This window comes from Budorcas taxicolor, chromosome 1, assembly GCF_023091745.1.
Source record: "Budorcas taxicolor isolate Tak-1 chromosome 1, Takin1.1, whole genome shotgun sequence".
NCBI lineage: Eukaryota > Metazoa > Chordata > Mammalia > Artiodactyla > Bovidae > Budorcas > Budorcas taxicolor.
In genome coordinates, this window is record NC_068910.1 from 144461353 (window position 1) to 144481610 (window position 20258).

Below are 20258 nucleotides of genomic sequence, written 5' to 3' on the forward strand. Positions count from 1 at the left end.
CTGTAAGTCTTCTTAATGGGACTTTTAAAGGTTTTTTGTTTTTTTTTTTCCTCTTGCCTAAACCAGAAAGCAGTATTTTGCAAAAACAGTGCCTAGGTTCAAACATTTCCTCATCGCCTATACTTGTACCCACAATATCAAACATGGCTTCTTAATAATGCCCAGCTTAGTGAAGTTGACCTTTAAAGGTGATAAAACAGAGAAACTGGAGAAAAAATGGAACAAGGAGAACTTCAGCAAGATTCAAGGCACTGTTCCCCAAAATGTGCCAAAGCAGTGTTATCAGAGTGTGGAGAATGCACGTGTTTGCCGTCTTGCTTGGAATGGGTGGGAGCCATCTCTTGAGTACACTGAACAGCTAAAAAAGCGTAAGAATAATTTCCTTTAAGTCTCATAGCAAACCCCATTTTCCAGATGACGAAACAGGATCAGAGATGTTATTGAGTCCAAAGTACATGGTTTGCTTGAATAGAAAGGAAAGATTATAGCTAACTCTGACTGAGTCTAATTGCTCTTTTCAAAAAATGCCTCAAATTGAGTTTCTCTGTGACTGTGGTATGTATCTGTAATGCCATATGGACTATAATATGTTTGTTAGTAAGAAGCAGTACAACATAGTGGATACCAGCTCAGATTTTTCCCCATCGCTTTCTAGCTGTGTGATCTTGGGTAACTTACTTAAACTCTCTGAGCAGTTTCTTCATCTGGAAGCAGAAATAATATTACTACTCAGCTCTGCAAAATGTAAAGACAATCAAAAGCAGTTAACCCATTACTAGAACAGTACCTGACACACAGTGCTCAGTAAATGTTAACTATTAGCTGTGACAGCAGTAGGCGTAATAAGAAGCTGGATAATCTAGGCAAGTTATGGACCTCTCTTGCCTCAGTTTTCTTGTCTGTAAAATGGGTATGATAGTGTGACCCTCTCAAGTTTGTGGAAATAATTGAGATGACGTTTGCACCTAGCCCTGTGCCTAACACAGAAAAGGTTCTCAGTGAACTGTACTGTTTTTAACCAGACATCCCTCTCCTTGTTCAGGACTGGTGGTCATTGTTGCGGAGAAAGGAAATTTCCTTCTTCAGCTCGGCTGAGATCTGGTGCTGCTTTTCTTCACAGTCCCTGGGTCTAGCCATATACACAGGCCCAGGTCTCTTCACACCCATGGGGTGTGAGGCTTTTTGACTGCGGTGGGTCCTCCCTGGGCGGTAACAGGCCCCTGCACAGTCTGAGTTGGTAAAAAGCTCAAGCCTCACTTTCAAGTGGTGAGAAACAACTAGCCAAGTGAAGGACTGGCTGCTAGCTCACAAGCGCGGCCAGCTGCTCGGTTCACCAAAAAGCCTGTGGTTGTTTGTAGACAGACAAGCTTTGGGATTTGGATCTTTTTTCTTGCCTAGTGTAGGATACTAGAATTGCCTTCTTAGTATTGTCCTTGCTTAATTGATGTCCTTTTGCCAGTGTCCTGAAGACGAGCAGAGAATTATAGCCATCTGGCAAGGGAGACTGGGGAGAGCTGACGTTGTCCCTCTCCACTATCTACACACACACACACACACACACACACACGGTGATACAAATACCTATTTGAGCTGCTCAGCGATTCTCTCCCGGGAGCTGGAAGCAGCCGTACAGGATGAAAGAGGGAACTGGAGGAGGAGATCTTGTAAGGAAGAAGACGGATTCTGTTCTGTCAGGTCCCTCTTGAGTGTGTGTAAGAGCAAGTCAGAGGAGAGAGAGAGAGAAGGCAGAGGGAGAGAGGGGGAGAGGGGATCTGTTGCAGGCAGGGGAAGGCGTGACCTGAATGGAGAATGCCAGCCAATTCCAGAGTCACACAGGGACCTCAGAACAAAGATAAGGCTGATACCACACTGGGGACGAGCTCGCAGACGAGTCAGGCCAAGGGGACCAGGCAGCCAGGAGCACTCAAGGCAGGAAAATGAGGTGAGTGCCAGGGCAGAAGTGGGCATGGGTGGGCAGAGGGGGGCGGCAGCTTTCAGGGACCAGATGCCAAGTAGCTCTGGAAGGTCTGACCTTGTCTCTGGGCAGACTCACCTGCGTGTCCTATGGTTGGTGCAGGGGCTCTTCATCAGTTCTCGGGGCTCTGAGAAGGGAGCCAGGCTGGGGCCTTGCCTGGGACTCCAGAGACTTGCAACTTGAAACGGGAGGCTGTGGCTGTGTGCAAATGCCGCCGGTGCCGCTGGAGCTCAGATTTCTCCTCTGCCAATGCAGGGTGCTGCCTGCCGGCCAATGTGACTTTTCTCCTGTTGCCTACAAGGTTGAGTTTTTGTTTTCCTCCTTTAAAAAGAGCACTGGTTTCTCTCTTCCAACACTCTGTGAGTTAAATATGTGTTTGTGTGTTTATTTGTTCTGACCGGAAAAGAAACCGGATTCCCATTGCTCAGCCCTGTGGCTTCTTAAACCTTCAGAAGTTTGCTAGTTTAAACCTCAGTTTAAAAAAGCAAAAACCTGTCCACATTTTACAGTCCCCTATAAATTTCTGCATTTCTCACTGAAATCAGAGGCCACCAGTAGCATGAATCAGGCTATGAATTGCACCAAATGACTCTTAAAGGGATATTTCAAATTAAAAAAAAAAAAGTCTTCCTGATTCTGAACCTAAGATTTTAAATTGCAATTGTTTCCAAGCTCTTCAATATTTCCAATGTCTCAGCCTATATTTAGTTACTAGCTGCTTGTTACCAGACATTTCTTGTAAGTTTTCCTCTCTAAGTGTCAAAATCCAGCCACCATAATTATTTCTACTACTTATAAGTGCTAATACTGTTAAAAATACAAAAAAGAAAAAACGAACACTCCAGAGACGTGTTAAGTCTCTGAACACCTCTTTTCCCGTTAATTTTACTCTCAGTTGGAAAGGGGTTTCTATTTGTTTCTCTTCTGCAGTCACCTAGCAACTTTTCAGGGTCTGGGGCCAATGAGGGGCTTCAGGCTGTGTTAACTCTTTGAACTCAGATTACCTGTGGTTTAGAGAGATAACCAGCTCTTTAAGGTTAATCCAATCACTCTGTTCTTTTTTAAATTCATTGTAATGTTAAACCTGCTGTCTAACTCCATTTTCCTTTCTCCTGAAAGAGATGAGATTTATGCCCATCTACATGGAATGACAATTTGACTCATCTGTCCACTATTCAAGTCTTCACCCCGCCACCCAGGACCCCAGCCATACCAAACTATAGGGCCGATGATCAGTTCTGTCTTGGCATTTGCTCATCCCTCAGCTCTCTTATTTCCCCTATTTCTAGAGCAGTGGTCCCCAGTCTTTTTAGTACCAGGGACCAGTTTCATGTAAGAAAATTTTCCAGAGATGAGGGAAGGAGAGAGGGGTTCAGGCAGTAATGCAGGCTACAGGGAGTGACAGATGAAGCTTTGCTCACTGGTCCACTGCTCACCTCCAGCTGCACAGCCCGGTTCCTAACAGGCGGCAGACTGGTACCAGTCCTCGGCCAGCCCACGGGTTGGGGACCGCTGTTCTACAAGACTCGATCATTCAAGCTTGCTCAAACATCACCTCCTCTTCCCTGCTCAGCTTCCCCAGAGTCAGCATCTTACCCTTTGTGCTTTCTGTGTCCTTGGGAGTTATCTCTCTTAATATTATCATGCTGAAATGTTCACCACCTCCTCCAAGACTGGATGTTCCTTAAGGAATAGGATCTGTGGCTTGTTCACCTTTGTATGCCTCGTACCTAGCATAATGTTTCATACATACAATCATTTCATTGCATACAATCAATGCTGGCTGATTTGAATTCAGTTGTTCAATAGCAAAACTTCTCCTGGAAAAGTGCTCCACTAGAAGTCTCTAAGGAAATGGCAACCCACTCCAGTGTTCTTGCCTGGAGAATCCCAGGGACAGGGGAGCCTGATGGGCTGCCGTCTATGGGGTCACACAGAGTTGGACACGACTGAAACAACTTAGCAGCAGCAGCAGCAGAAGTCTCTAAAAGGTCTTGCCTCATACAGACACAACACTTCAGAGTTTGCAAAGCACTTGTATAGTCACTGTTTGCATCTGGTCTTCAGATTTTGGATGAGGTAAGGGTTTATGGAGACAAGAGGATAAAAGAGTTAAGCAACTTGCCCAAAGCCACACTGATGATCTTGAAAAAGCCCAGACCCAAATTTGGATCTTTGGGCTCCAAGTTTAGGACTTCTTTCTATAATATTGTGCCAGACTCTCAACCAAGTGTATTATTGTACATCAGCAGCTCTCAACCCTAGCTGCACATTAGAACAATTTAGAGTACTTTTTAAAACATGCCAATGACCAGGCCTCACTCCAGACCAATTAAACAAAAATCTGACCAATTAAACTAAAAACTTTTGTATTAGAATTTTTTTTTTAATTTTCACATAAAGCTATGGGTTTTTAAAATTATTTTTCACAGGATTAATTGCTTTGGCCAGATGCCTGGGCATGATATGGGCATGGACCCAGCTTCCTCTGTGAGCTTTTGTTATTGCTGTTTTCTGTGGAAGCTAACTCACCATATGGCATTGGACGTGACATGTCACCTCTTGGGGTATCCTTTTTGTCCTCTGTCAAGCAAGAGTGTCAAAGAGATCTGCACAAGCCTTTTCAACTCTTCTATCCCAAAACAGTCTTGGTGTTGCGTAGGCTGAAGTGAAGAGTGAATGGAAAGGATAGAAAGTGCTACTCGTTCCACAACCATGGCTATATGCCGGCATTTTTTATGCATTCCTCAGAGCCTGCGCCTACAGTAGGGCTGCTTATGAAATCCCGGCTTTATATATTACTTGTGACATTTCAAGCAAACGTAACTAAACTTTTTGATTAGTCGGAGAATAGATAGCAGGTGTCAGAATTTGTACAGCCGGTGCCTGGTGGATAAGAAGCCAAAAACACTCAGAGAGCGTGATGGGAAATGGAAGCCGCCACTTACATTCTTTGATTTGCAGCCCCGCAAGCAAGCAAGTGAGCATATGCTCAGGCTTATTATGTGAAAAGAGAGATTTGTTTCATATGTTTGAAACTGTTTTGAAATGCAAACAAAATAGAACAGAGTGCTTCACAGGCCTTCCTCCTACGCTGACCAGTTGCCTACTATACGTGGTCTGAGGCCTCTGAGGATAGATGGAGCCATCCACCTGGGCCAGCCCATGACAGAACTAGCAGCAGGAAGCTCAAGGTCTCCTCCATGTGGTGTGAAAAAAGCAGAAGTGGAGAAAGCTGACCTTTCAGCCTTGCATAATCTGTTGCTATTGCAGGGAAGTCCAGTCTGGGAACCAAAGCTCATTCCTAACCCCTGCTTTTCGGGAAGCAGCCTGATGGGGTAATAGTAACTAATGTTTAACTAGGGCTGGACAGTTGACAAAGTACTTACTCTGCAATCCTCCTTTACTGTGACAGCTGCCTCGGGGGGTGTCATTACTATGACACTGAATGAATGAAGAAGTTGAGAGGGAGACCTTACATGACTTCCCCAAGATGGGTTAGATGAATGAAGTAAAAGTCTGGACTGGAATCCTGCTCTTCCAACCCAAGACTAGTGCCCTCCCCTGCTCAAGAGGCATTTAACCAGAATTTCCAGCGCAGGTTGGAAATATCAGTACATTTCCTCATTTCAAAGTAGGGCTGCCTGACCCCTGCAAGCCAGAGTTTTCAAACTTACCTTTCCTACTACTTCATCAGAGAGCTGGAACCCAAGCATGCCTTTCTCTCTGCCTTAGAGGCCCTTCCTCCACAGATTGGCTTATAAAAATATTGACCCTGGCAACTGGATGAAACAATTTTGTTTCCTTAGTTGCATCTCATGTGTTGCTATTGTAGAGGCCTTGGGAAAAAATTTACCTCCATTTTTCTTAATTGAAAAAATAGCACAAGGTCCTTCTAGACACATTTGAACATTTTACATACACAAAAGTAAAATTGAAAGCACTCATTTTTATTGAGTGTAATTTTATATTACCACTTCAGAGATAACCACTGTTAATACCCCTGCTGCTGCTAAGTCACTTCAGTCGTGTCCGACTCTGTGCGACCCCAGAGACGGCAGCCCACCAGGCTCCCCCATCCCTGGGATTCTCCAGGCAAGAACACTGGAGTGGGTTGCCATTTCCTTCTCCAATGCATGAAAGTGAAAAGTGAAAGTGAAGTCACTCAGTCATGTCCAACTCTTCGCGACCCCACAGACTACAGCCTACCAGGCTCCTCTGTCCATGGGATTTTCCAGGCAAGAGTAATGGAGTGGAGTGCCATTGCCTTCTCCGTTAATACCCCAGTGATACCCTTCTAGGCCTTTTTGCACTTATGTATTTACCTTTTATGTAAATATTATATAAAACAGATAATTTCATTGTGGTTATCTCATTGTGTTTATACCCTCAAAAATTCATATATATGCATGTAGGCACATATATTCATCTTTTTACTGAGCAGGGAGGGGTAGGTTGGGAGAAACAACTTTCCAATTAGCCAAATTCTAACTATTAATGTTAAAATGCTGGTATAATTCCCCAGAACTTACTTTTTAGACTATATATTAATAACGCTCTGGCCCCACATTCGTGCTTTACCTCATTCATTCATTCATCATCTATTATAAACCAGGCTTTATATTGGGCCCTTTACATACATCATCCTTAATATTCATGTGAGCTGTGTAAATTAAAGACTATAATCTTCACTTTACATATGAGGAAACCTGAATTCAGAGACTAATTCCCCAAGATTTCACAGCCAGTAAGGAAGTGAACTGGGATTTGAACCCAAATACACCTAACTTCAGGGCTGTGCCTAAAGCATTGCTCTAATTGGAAGCATGTACAGGGAGCTGCAATCTGGAGTGAAGGATATTCCATGGTATCCTGGGAAGCTTTGAGCTGGAAGGTGGAGGATAAATGAGATGACCAGGTGAGGAATGAGTGGGGCATGTGTGATGGAGTTGAGGCCTGGATGGGTGTGGCATGCTTCCAGAATGATCTGCCTCAGGCTGGTATGAGATGAAGCAAATCAGCGCTAGATCAAAAAGGGCTCATCAGCCAGCCCAGTAGCAGATGCTTTGCCCTGCAGGCACAGTGAAGCCACATGGACACGTCTGTGTTTTAGAAAATCAAATTTGGCAGAAGATTGCTAAATGGTATGAAATGGGGGCCAAGGAAATCAGTTAGGATTCAGTAGCAATAGTCCGGATAAGAACATTTAAATTAATTGACTGAGGAGAAACAGAAGGGTTTCCAAAACATAGGAATCAGCATAAGATTTAGGGGAGAAATTGATGAGCCAGGTTTGAGATGTTTGAGTTCAAGGTCTTTGAGTCTTGCAGGGGAACAGTCTATTGGATGCCTTGGTTGTACTGTACATTGACCATTAGGTTTTTGGCAAGCCTTGGACATTCTGCCTCTATTGCATCAGCCACTTGGGTGTGTTCTGTAAGTTTTAGTTGAATTTCCCATGCCCCTTATGCAACTCTTAACAGTCTAATATCTTGGATTCCTACAACTGGAAATAGATTGTAAGTTTTTATCCTTTTATAAGAACACTTGTCAAAAAGGGGGGAAAACAACTTGTTTTGGTAATTTCTTCTTAATTCAAAATTTTATATTTCTTGATTAATTTTGTTAAATTTGTTTAAGGTACTGCAGATCCCATCATTGAGTACAAGCCTTATCTCAATATTTCCATCTTACTATTACTTACTTTCCAGGAAACTGAATCAAAAGTTTATGATTCTTAAAATAAGCTGAGCTGAAGAAATTATATCAGCTTTTACTTAACTATGAAATTTATATTTTAAACCAAATAGCAATATGTCTCAGAGTCCCAAACATGATATTTTCTGGGAAAGTTTAATACTATTATTGAATCTTTAAAAGAGCACAACTGGGAGTAACCTTAGAAATCAAGTTACTATCCTTCAGTATTATACAGTGGATAAGCAAGGCCCATAAGGGAAAAATAATTACAGCAAGTCAGTGGTATGCTGCAAACTTGGCCTCCTGGCTGTTGATGTAGTTAAACGACAAGGACCGCTATCTGAGTGTGCGTGAATCCATTCCTGTCTTTCAGGTGGCTCCTTCTCTCTCATGCGCTGTGCTTCTCCTTGTTGAAGGCCTCAGCCCACATTGTGGAGCTTAACAATATGTTTGGCCAGATCCAGTCTCCTGGCTATCCGGACGCCTATCCAAGTGATTCAGAGGTGACTTGGAATATCACTGTCCCTGAGGGATTTCGAATCAAGCTTTACTTCATGCACTTCAACTTGGAATCTTCCTACCTTTGTGAATACGACTATGTGAAGGTGAGATCTGACATTCCCTTACCGTGGCAGGTTCTCTACTGGAGGATCTGCTGGGAGTTAGAGGAACCTAGATGAATTAGATGCTGTGTTTGCCCCCCAGGCTGGCAGTCCAGTGAGGGAGACATACAATATCATAGCATGATAAATGAAGGTTGCGGGTGGTACACTAGGAGCAGGTTGAGTAGGAAGACCTAGAAAAGATCTTAAGGGAAGATGAAATTGGCAAAGTGTTACTCAAATACAGCCTTCCCTTTTCCTTTCTGTTCTCAAAGTCTAACATTTCTGCTAACCTCTGCTCCAATGTCACCTTTAGTTCAACAAGCTAAAGAGACTCCAGAGTAAGCTATCATTATATCCAAAGCTGAGGCATTAGAAAGCATTGTCCAGTTCTCTAGGTAATGATCAAGATAATGAGAAGTATAGAGTATGTCACAGGGGAAATAAGAGGTGAGGTTGGAAGGTTGATTGGAGTGAGATCCTGAAGGGCTTTGAATGTAATGCTAAAGAGTTTAGATTTTATCAACAAAGAGTATAGGCAACAGAAGATGGAAGTGACGATGGATATAAAAAACAAAGGGAAGAGGAGCAGGAAATGATTACAGCATCAAACAATTTCTCAGAATTTAGAAAGTACCCACAGCAATGCCATAGATATGAAGCTGTTCTCTTTTAAAAGTGGAGCTAAAACAGGTCAAAGTACTTCTGAGAGATGACATGTATTACAGTTGTATCTGGTTCAAAAAGAGGTGAAGACCTAGCTTAGAACCTACTTATAACCTCTCTCTGGCTTCCTGGAAAAAGCTCTTATTAAACCACTAAAGCTGAAACTCCAGTACTTTGGCCACCTCATGCGAAGAGTTGACTCATTGGAAAAGACTCTGATGCTGGGAGGGATTGGGGGCAGGAGAAGAAGGGGACAACAGAGGATGAGATGGCTGGATGGCATCACTGACTCTATGGACACGAGTCTGAGTGAACTCCGGGAGTTGGTGATGGACAGGGAGGCCTGGCGTGCTGCGATTCATGGGGTCACAAAGAGTCGGACACGACTGAGCGACTGAACTGAATTGAACTGAACTGAGCATAGACTTCCTATATTTTTGGTATTAGTATAGTTTCATTTTTGTACAGCCATAATTCAGTAAGAATTAACCTTGTATTAACCAGGATGTTAATACCACTCTGCTCACTTCCCCAGCAAAGAAGTGAGTTGGCAAGATGCTTACACTTATAATCTCATTCAACCTTTAAAACAATCCTATGAGATAGGTATTACTGTCCCATTTACAGGCAAAGACACAACCCCAAGAAGGTGAAGCAACTCATCCAAGATTGTACAGCTAGTAAATGATGGATCAAGATTCCAAATCCATGTCTTATGACTTTCAATACTTCTTTCTTTTGGCTCTGCCAAACTGCTCACAAGCTGTACTCCACTGAGCCCTAGGATACTGCAGAGGCTGACAAGAGCACTGGGGTGGGGGCCGGGGAAGCCTGGTAACTGGGGCTGTGAACTCCTACCCTGATTAACTCATTTTGAATGGTGAGTGTTGCTGATTACATATGTTGGATATGCATCAAGTATCCCATTTAAAGCAAGTTTTCTGTGACTGAAAACTTTCTAAAATTGGTCCTCCATGCCACAGTTTTTCAATTTTAGCACTATTGACATTTTGAGCCAGATAAGTATTTGCCGAAGAAAGCTGCTCTGCAAATTATAGGATTTTTAGCAGCATCCCTGGCTTCACTTACTGGATGTCAATAGCACTCGCACTCCAGTTGTGACAACCAAAAATGCCTCCAGTAGTTATCAATAGCCCCAGAGGAGCAAAAACTCCACATGTGAGAACCACTGCTCTCTCTGTCCTGCTGCCCATCTTTGAACGTCCTGTGCTAGGAACCGTGAGAATTTAAGGACCCAGAAATCTAGTCCATTAGCAAAAGAGCTGATCCTAGAAAAAGAGCCATTGCACCAGGTGGAAAAGAGTAATGATGATAAAAGATTGACAGAGAAAGAATGAGAAATGTTGAAACTATCTGCTCTCAGAGATGATGTGGCTTGGTAATCTAGACCGAATACAGCTTCTATAAATCCATTACAAATGGAGCCAACTTCTCAGAGTCACAAGGATCAAACAGGGAATATTCACCAAGGCCCTAAGTGTTCGTCATAGTAAACTGAAATTTCTAACAAACAGGATAGTTATGTCTTCTAAGATATAATCTAGCCTCTGGAAGAACCAAACTCCAGGATCCCAGATGTACTATGGGTAAGGGGCATTTGGTTAGCAGAATCCCCCAGCCCATTCCCCTAGCTAATGCTGGCTGTACCACCATTGTATTCTCTGATATTTAGGTTGGAGAGCGAACTTAGCAGAAGGAAAATGACCAAACATTGGCTTAATACGAGAGTAAATTCCATTGATTTAGACAAGGCTAGATGTGAACTTCCTAACTGCTTTTTATCTACTTTCAAACATGTCAAACATCTAGAAATTTTGCCAGTGGAAACATTTGCCTTTATTAGTAGTTGAGGCCTCAAGATCACAGAAATGGCAATTTTCTTTTTCTTTAGCTGTGACAATGACTTTTTTTCATTATTTCCCATCCCTCCACTGCAAGAATTCACTCTCAATTCATTTGCAATTTTTTTTTTTCTAACAAGTTTTGCCCTTATTGAGACAGAGATCAAGTCTGACCTTATTAGGACACCTTTGGGGCTTTCCTGGTGGCTCAGCTGGTAAAGCATCTGCCTTTAGTACAGGAGGCCTGGGTTCGATCTCTGGATTGGGAAAACCCCCTGGAGGAGGGCATGGCAACACATTCCAGTATTCTTGCCTGGAGAATCCCCATGGACAGAGGAGCCTGGTGGCCTATAGTCCATGGGGTCGCAAAGAGTAGAACACAAGTGAGTGACTAAGCACAGCACGGCCCAGGACTCCATCACCAAGATGATAAACACACACTAGAGGACGTAACCCATTCCTTTGCTCCCAAATAAGTGGATTCTCCTGACAAGATAGATTAAGGATTTGACATTGGCTATTTTGTAATGGAAACACACACACACACATACACACACACACACTGTACTTTTCAAGGGCCACAGTAGAATATGAAGACCTCTTCTGACCCTGACTTAGGGACACTGGAGTACATTTATACCCAAAGCTTGGCTTTTCTGGCTGGAGAATATTTTGGAGGTTAATTGATGATTTCTATCCAGGGTGATATGGCACCTTCCTGAAAATTCAGGGAGATGGGACTAGGCCCTCTGGAAGGGCAGCATGCTCTGGGTCCTTGCCTGGAGTTTGGGAACTTCCTGTCCTGGCCCCAGATCTGCCACTAACTCCCAAATGATCTGGAGTGGACAAGACAATCTTTTAGCACTCTCTGCTCCAAAATTAGACCTCTGAGCATAGCAAAGAATCAGTCTAGGTGAGACAACACAGAGTTTGAGCCACCTATCTGAAGTGCCCGACAGTTTCCCAATTTCTTTAGAAGAGATTAACATATTAGACAGAGAGGTATTTCTTTCCTCGGGCTTGCACAGCTCACTTCCTTCCAGAAAGCTGTCCAGCACCATCACTGGCCCCTCTTCAGAGGTTTTAGCAGCCATGGGGCCTGAGTAGGCCTTTCTTCACAGGACACTGCACCCCGATCGGCTGTCAACTGATGCTCACATGGAGACAGGCCCAGTGCCCTTGCTCACACACCCCTGGCAGAGTTCCCCTCCTAGACTCAAGAACTTATGGAATGTTAGACTGCAGAGGGCCACTGGAGACCCACTTAGACCCACATTGTTGTTATTGTTTTTCAAATACTTTCTCCCCAGTGGACGTTTTTCTCCTTAGAAATCTTCTAGTAGTCCTGATTCAGGAAACAGAAGTGGGGCTGTTGGGGCTGAAGGTGGCTCAGAAGCTCACTCTGGTCATTTAGTCTCCTTGGTCCCCCTGAAGGTCACAGCTTGTAGGAATTACAGTTTGTGTGCATGCGTGGGCACATGCTAGATTGCTTCAGTTGTATCAGACTCTTTGCAACTCTATGGATTGTAGCTCTCCAGGCACTTCTGTCCATGGGATTTCCCAGGCAAGAATACTGGAGTGGGTTGCCCTGCCCTCCTCTAGGGGATCTTCCCAACTCAGGGATTGAACCCTTGTCTCTTACATCTCCTGCACTAGCAGGCAGGTTCTCTACGACTAGCACTACCTGAAAGTGAAAGCGAAGGTCGCTCAGTCGTGTCCGACTCTTTGAGACCTCATCAACTATACAGTCCATGGAATTCTCCAGGCCAGAATACTGGAGTGGGTAGCCTTTCCCTTCTCCAGGGGATCTTTCCAACCCAGGGATTAGACTCAGGTCTCCCGTATTGTGAGTAGATTCTTTACCAGCTGAGCCACAAGGGAAGTCCAAGAATACTAGAGTGGGTAGCTCATCCCTTCTCCAGTGGATCTTCCCGACTCAGGAACTGAACCAGGGTCTCCTGCATTGCAGGTGGATTCTTTACCAATTGACCTATCAGGGAAGCCCAACTGGGAAGCCCCAATTACAGCTTAAATACTCCCTAAGTTCTCAATTCAGGTACAAGACTAGTATTTCCATCTGAGAACTCAGAAATTTCAAACCCAGAAGTCTTCCACATATAGTTGAAACCCACTGAATTTTTCAAATTGCATACTCTCCCTAACCCTCTACCCCCAGGATATGTGGGTTTTCTGGCTATGAATGAGAAAGAGGCTCTTCCCTTCTCGTCTGAATGAAGCATGAGCATGCTGGCTTTATCACCCTTAGATAAGTCAATATCCCTTTACAAAATTTTGTTCTTTCATTTGTTCCATGAAGAGTGAGATGAGATGATCCCTAAGTTCCCTAAAATTCCAGACTTTTAATCTTAAGTCTCCTTTCCAGGGCTTTCCAGATGACCTCACTAAATCCTCATTATCGTAGGTAGGAGAATGCCAGAAAATAGTAATAATATGGTACAACAGCCACTTCTCCAAGTTCCAGCACTCCGGTAAGAGACCATAGTCTGCTGGAGTTGCCTTAGTGACACGTCATTTAAAGAGAACTTGTAAATATATCATTCTAGTGCTGGTTTTTTTTTTTCCCAAGGAACTTTGCATATCACACATTTCCTTCCAGTGAAATAATACTCCTGTCCTGAGGATCTTTCACTCTGTGACTGAATTCCCCTGGCAAGCCTGGGAGTGGGTTTAAAGGACCCTCCAGTTCACAGGAATCCTTTCTGCCCAGCCACAGTTCCACAGCCTGCCCTTCCCATCCTGGCCCATCAGGGTCATGATGACGGAATTGCTGACACTGCACATCAGCAGCTTGAAGAAGAGCAGGACCCCAAGACTGTGGTCCAGATACTCACACTTTATGAAAATTCCTCTCCAGACTAATCTCCTGCAGTCCTTGGTCTTCAAGGCTCATGAGCATCTGCACGAAAGTATTTGCCTCCTTGGAATGCGGCTGCAATGTATGGACTCCTGCAGTGCACAGACAGGCGTAGGAGTCACATCTGGTTAATGCCGCAGGCGAGGGGCAGAGCACAGACATTGGCCAGGCAACAGGAGGCCTGGATTCTTGTGGCCATTCTCTATAACTAAGAGACCCTGGGCAAGGGATTCCTCTCTCACAAACAGGGAGTTGAGCCACATGATCTCTAAGGCTCATCTAGCCCTGATATTCTATGTATCAAAGACCCCAGGAATCATGGTTCAACTTCATGATCATCACGCTGAAGCCCAGTGAAGGGCAATTCTTGGGCCAAGGTCACACTGGGACCAGAATTTATATCTCAAAACATTCAGTCTTTTTTCCTTTAAAAATATTAAGTCACAGTGAAATCCCCCATCATATGGATGCTTAGGCTTTTACGTGTAATGTAATGCAAGTGTTGTATGGATGTGAGAGTTGGACTATAAAGAAAGTTGAGCGTCGAAGAATTGATGCTTTTGAACTGTGGTGTTGGAGAAGACTCTTGAGAGTCCCTTGGACTGCAAGGAGATCCAACCAGTCCATCCTAAAGGAAATCAGTCCTGAATGATTCATTGGAAGGACTGATGCTGAAACTGAAACTCCAATACTTTGGCCACCTAATACGAAGAGCTGACTCATTTGAAAAGACCCTGATGCCAGGAAAGATTGAGGGCAGGAGGAGAAGGGGATGACAGAGGATGAGATGGTTGGATGGCATCACCGACTCAATGGACATGAGTTTGGGTAAGCTCCTGGACTTGGTGATGGACAGAGAGGCCTGGCATGCTGCAGTTCATGGGGTCGCAAAGAGTCGGGCACAACTGAGTGACTGAACTGAACTGAAGGCAAGTGTTGTCTATAATCAAACTTAATCTCTTAAATACACTAGGCCACTGTCATTTAGAATGTCCAGAAGAGACTTTTTTTCAGAAATGCAACTAATTATGGTTCCTTTAATTGAGCATCAGGTGAAGTAACTGATTTGTGCTGAGAAAGGAGCCCTGGAGCTATACTTACTGCAAAAGGTACTCAGAAATCAGAACCACCAAGGGAACAGCAGATTCACACATCCTATTTTCAAGTTCACTTCATGGCATCTGTTCATTGGAAAAGGAGATTAAAAACCCACATTTGGCTTTCATTCTCTTTCTCTCTTTTTCCTTCTCCTGTTGAATGCATACAACTCAACTGGCAACTGTTAAATGCTCTTATGATGTAACACCATTTTTTCTCCTCTTAATCTTATATTCTTGATATTTTCAACATTTTTTTCCCATTGTCTTCACTTTAGCCCCTTAGTTCCAATTCTTGTTGTTCTCACCTAGTTTATTATAACAGCCTCCTAAATGTCTGCCAGCGGTCAGTCTCTCCCCGTCCGATCCGCCGGTACACATGTCCAGAGAGACGTTCTTGAACATGCTTTGATTGTGCCATCCTCAGAACCTTTCAATGGCTCCCCACTGTCTATGGAATGAAGTCCAAGAATTCTATTGAAATCCTACTGTAAGTTGGACACTGCACCAAGGACAGGGCCCATGAAGATGAGTAAAACAGTACCTGCCCTACAGGAAACTCACAATAGTATATCATGAGACAAGTATATAATGAATAAGCTAAAGCTGGGAAGAGGAACACAAGAGTGTGAGGCAGTATATATGCTGTAAAGTGGTCATTTCTGGAGCTTCAAAAAAGGCTTTGGAAATGGTTGATGTTTGAGATAAGTCTTGAAGGATAAATAGGAATTTAACAGTTTCTATATAACAATTCCCTAAATGCCTTGATCTCCCTAAGCACTGGTTTTGTGATTATACCAAAAAAAAAAATAAAATAAAAGACAATAATACAGTACCTTCCTCGAAGGTTATATGAGGATTTCAGTGAAATGATAGCTGTGAGTGGAATCAATACTGTGAAAAGGCAAACATTTTCAATGGTTTGGAGATTAGGGTCTAGACCTAGAGTCAGGTCCTATCTCCACTACTTATGGAAAAATAGGCATAACAATAATGCCTGTCTCCTGGGCTTATTATTGTGAATGCCAAGTGAGGCAAATGTTGTATCTGCATGTGTCCAGTGCCTATGGAATGAGCTCAGTAAGTATTATTTCAGTGGTGATGATGGCAAGGGTGTGAGTACTGAAGCGCCAGCTGATATTACTGGATGCTCAGTGAGTGTCAGCTTCCTCATCTCCTCTAGCACTAACTGGTTGCCTATGACCTTGCTCAAGTCACTGAGTTTCTCAATTATGGGAAAGTACCTTGAATGGACTGATCAAATGCAAGAGGCTGTTTATTTCTGTTGTGTGTTCACCTTGTAGTGACACAAGTGTATGGCAATGTCAACTAAAAAATATAGTTACAACCTGAAAGTAGAGAGCTGTTTTCTTTGGTGGGAATGTTTAGGACTCCAAGCCCCAGTAGCTCTGAGAAAACTGTTCCAAGGAGGACAGAGAGGGAGTCCAACTATCTACTGGTTTGCAACAAACGGAGCAGACAATCTGAACATCAAAGATCAGATTTCAAGCTAAGGAATTCAGTGTTCTGTGTCTGGGAAGATACAAGCTTCTGGGCTCAGTGAATTTGTTCCCTTCATATGCACCTCTGCTCTGGCGGGGGCGGGGGGCGGGGTGCGGGGTGTGGGCAGCACAAGCCCTGTTTTGTTGTTCACCTTAAAGAGTGGCAGATGGCTGCTTCTTGCATTCCCCCAGCTCCTTAGCAATCATGGTAGAGGGTTGACAGCATCTGTTGGATGCCAGTTTTGGGAGCCCTCATTCACATTCGGAGGCCAGAAATCAACAATGGCTATGATATTTCCTGTTTATTGTTATGGCAGGAGATATTTTCATTTCACAGCACTTTCTAATCTGTTACCTTCTTTGATGCTCATGGACTAGGGAGAGTCAGAATTATTACACCTAATTTACAGGAAAGGACGCTGAGCATCAAGAGCTTAAGTGCATTCGTCTAGGACTTCATAGCAAAGCCAGGTCTCAATCCCTGGTCTTCTTACTCCCAAGTTAAGATTGAGTCTCTCTGTTTGGCCCTTCTCAGAACAGGTTTTATCCTGAACGGAGTATCAGGATTTTGTATATGCTTCCTGAGTTATAAGAGAAATTTAGTAAAATTGTGTAAAACTGTGGAACCTTGAGGGCCCCTGTGTTGTCTCAGTTCAGTTCAGTCGCTCAGTCCTGTCCGACTCTTTGAGACCCCATGAATCACAGCACACCAGGCCTCCCTGTCCATCACCAACTCCAGGAGTTCACTCAGACTCACGTCCATCGAGTCAGTGATGCCATCCAGCCATCTCATCCTCTGTCGTCCCCTTCTCCTGCCCCCAATCGCTCCCAGCATCAGAGTCTTTTCCAATGAGTCAACTCTTTGCATGAGGTGGCCAAAGTACTGGAGTTTTAGCTTTAGCATCATTCCTTCCAAAGAAATCCCAGGGTTGATCTCCTTCAGAATGGACTGGTTGGATCTCCTTGCAATCCAAGGGACTCTCAGTCTTCTCCAACACCACAGTTCAAAAGCATCAATTCTTCAGCACTCAGCCTTCACAGTCCAACTCTCACATCCATACATGACCACAGGAAAAACCATAGCCTTGACTAGACGGACCTTAGTCGGCAAAGTAACGTCTCTGCTTTTGAATATGCTATCTAGGTTGGTCATAGCTTTGTTAAAGAATTTTTTCTCTTATCCTGGCTTTGTGAGGAAAAAAATATTTTATAAAAATAAGAGGAAATGGAGTCTGTGCTATGAAGGATGGAAAGTGTTTGATTTATCTGTTTGTGGTACACAAGTTCTAATAGTAAACTCAAGGTCATTGCATGGACTGTCAGCCTCATGAGCTCAGGGCCTGTGTCTGTGTTTGTTTCTTGTAGTGGGGGGCAGAACAGGAAAAAGCATGGGTCTCCTGGTGGTGAGCATAAAGGAAAGGGCTCTGGTTTACAGGTGAGCCACTGACTCCTGCTGAGACATTGGCAAGTCACCTGTCTGTTCTCAGCCTCAGTTTCTCCATCTGCTCAGTGAGGAAATTGGACTGGCTCGCCTCTCCCAGTCCTTCCAGTCCTGATTCTCCTTTCCCAAGCCTCGCTGGGTCAGTCTGCATCCTGCTGCATAATTGAGATAAGTCTCTCCCATGGCCCTGCTCCAAGACTGAGTCCTCTGACCCCCAGCTCCTAATTTCTGTACAGTGCTCTGTGTTTACTCTGAACATGCCCTCGACCTTCAACTATGATGCAGCTCTGCTCATTCTCTGGGAGTAGACAGGAAGCCTTGCTTCTGAAGGAAAAGAAGAATGAGCAAATATTTCTCATGAATTTCAATGGTATTCCCTAGTGGAATTCCTCCACTCCAGAGATACCCGGTTCCCAAATCCATTCTAGTTGATTCAGAACAATCAAGAAGTGAAAATGAGCTTCAGAAACTGTGTGATAAAGGCTTATTTTATGCAGGAGATGCAAGCAGCACAGCCTTGGGAGTGATGAAAAACAGGAGGACGGTCCCAGCTCTGAGGCAGAGAATGTGCGCAAGAGTGAGGTGGAATGCTCTGGAGTGCCCTGGTGTGCAAATCTGTGGGCGTAAGTGTACACAGGCTGCTCTCAGACACACCTTAGTATAAAGCAGAGCGTGAATTTACTTTGGTGTGCTCATACAAGAAGAAGGGAATGGGAAGTATTCATTTATTCAATAAATCTTCATTGAATGCCTACCATTTACTAGCACTTGGAGTATAGCAGTAATTAAGACAGAAAAGTTTATTGGCACTGCTTACATTACACTGGGGGGAACAGACAATAAACACTAAACAAAATTCAAAGCTAATTATATAATGAGTAGTAAGATATGGAAAAGGAAATGGCAACCCAACTCTAATATTCTTGCCTGGGAAATTCCATGGACAGAGGAGCCTGGTGGGCTATAGTCCGTGGGGTCAGGAAGAGTTGGACCTTAATTAGCAATTAAACCACCACCACCACCAGTAAGGTAATAGGCAAAGAAATGAAATAGAGCAGAGTAAAGAAGTGTGGGTGTTACGACTGAAATGTGTTGGTCAAGGCAGTCTTAGATCAAAGGGTGACATTTGAGTAAAGATGAAGAGACTGAGGAAGTCGGCCATGTGGCTTTCAGGGAAAAGCTGTCAACCAGAGAACAGCCAAGACTTTAGAGGGAAAATGCCTAGTGTATTTGAAGAATGGCAAGGAAGGCTGGCTTCCCTGATATCTCAGTTGGTAAAGAATCTGCCTGCAATGCAGGAGAGCCCAGTTCTATTCCTGAGTCAGGAAGATCCACTGGAGAAGGAATAGGCTACCCACTCCAGTATTCTTGGGCTTCCCTTGTGGCTCAGCTGCTAAAGAATCCTCCTGCAATGTGGGAGACCTGGGTTCGATCCCTGGGTTGGGAAGATCCCCCAGAGAAAGGAAAGGCTACCCACTCCAGTATTCTGGCCTGGAGAATTCCATGGACTATATAGTCCATGGGCTTTCAGAGAGTTGGACACAACTGAGTGACTTTCACTTTCAAGGAAGGTTGTGTGGCTGGAGCACAAGGGAGAGGGGTAGAAGATGAAGACAGAGGTATAGATGGGAGCTGGATTGCCACGGGGCCTGGGAAATAAAGGCCCTGCTGAATGCTCACAGGCAATGGCAGACTTTACTAGCTGCTTTTCTGCCCATGTGTCATTTGACCTCCTGACTCTTAGAGGATAGAAGGAAGTTCCACCTAGTATGTTTGTAAAACTGAGCCAGAACCCAGTAGTGTACTTATCATAATCAGCAACTGGATCTGGACGGGGGGCGGGGACTAGGAGGGCAGACAGGAGCCCGCTCTTCATCACTCCAATATTCTAGAAGTTAGTAAACTCAACTGCAGAGATAATGGTAAAATTTTAGAATTGTTAGGAGGTGATGAGTTTTTACATAATTTATTTCTTTTTAATATAATTTATTTAACTGTAAGTTTATAAAACTGAATCTTTCATAATGGCTGTGCCTAACAAAAGCATAGCAAAAATCCCTGAGAAGTGACAGCTGGTCCCTATAGGTTGATACACGTGCTGGGGAGAGGCTGAAATAACACATATGAGTGGTAGGGTGGTGGCCAGAACCCAGGTCATTAGGCCCCTATTCCAGGGACCTTAGAATTTTCCCTGCGAAGATTTGAGGATGCACTTTCAGGCGGTGCAGGGCAGAGTCCCAGGCGATATTAGAGGGACACACCAGCTCACACATTCCTGGAAAGTGCCTGGCGACGCTGGCCCGCGGCAGATTCCTTCTCTCTGCTAGGCACTTATTTAATCACTGCTTTCACCCCAGTGCTGACTGCGACTGACTCGGAGCCAGGCTGCCTCTGCCACAGAAGAACACAACAAGGCTTTGTTTTTGCCTGTCCCCAGGCTATTTTCCTGCCCCTGAACCACTTGGGGCTCAGCCTCCCAGTCCCAAAGGAGATTTGCATGTGAATAGGCCTGTCTCTGAAGTCACAGAAGCGGTGTGT

The 20258-nt window shown here is 44.1% G+C and overlaps 1 protein-coding gene across 1 annotated transcript in view; it reads left to right on the plus strand.

Annotated features, from left to right (window-relative positions):
• The first annotated feature begins 1836 nt into the window (after positions 1-1836).
• Positions 1837-20258, plus strand: part of MASP1 (MBL associated serine protease 1) — a 51092-nt gene continuing 32670 nt past the window's right edge. Inside the window, exons 1-2 of the mRNA XM_052640173.1 lie at positions 1837-1942; positions 8049-8280. Of these exons, the coding sequence (XP_052496133.1) occupies positions 1938-1942; positions 8049-8280 (237 nt within the window). The 5' untranslated portion in view covers positions 1837-1937. The remainder of the gene's footprint in view (positions 1943-8048; positions 8281-20258) is intronic.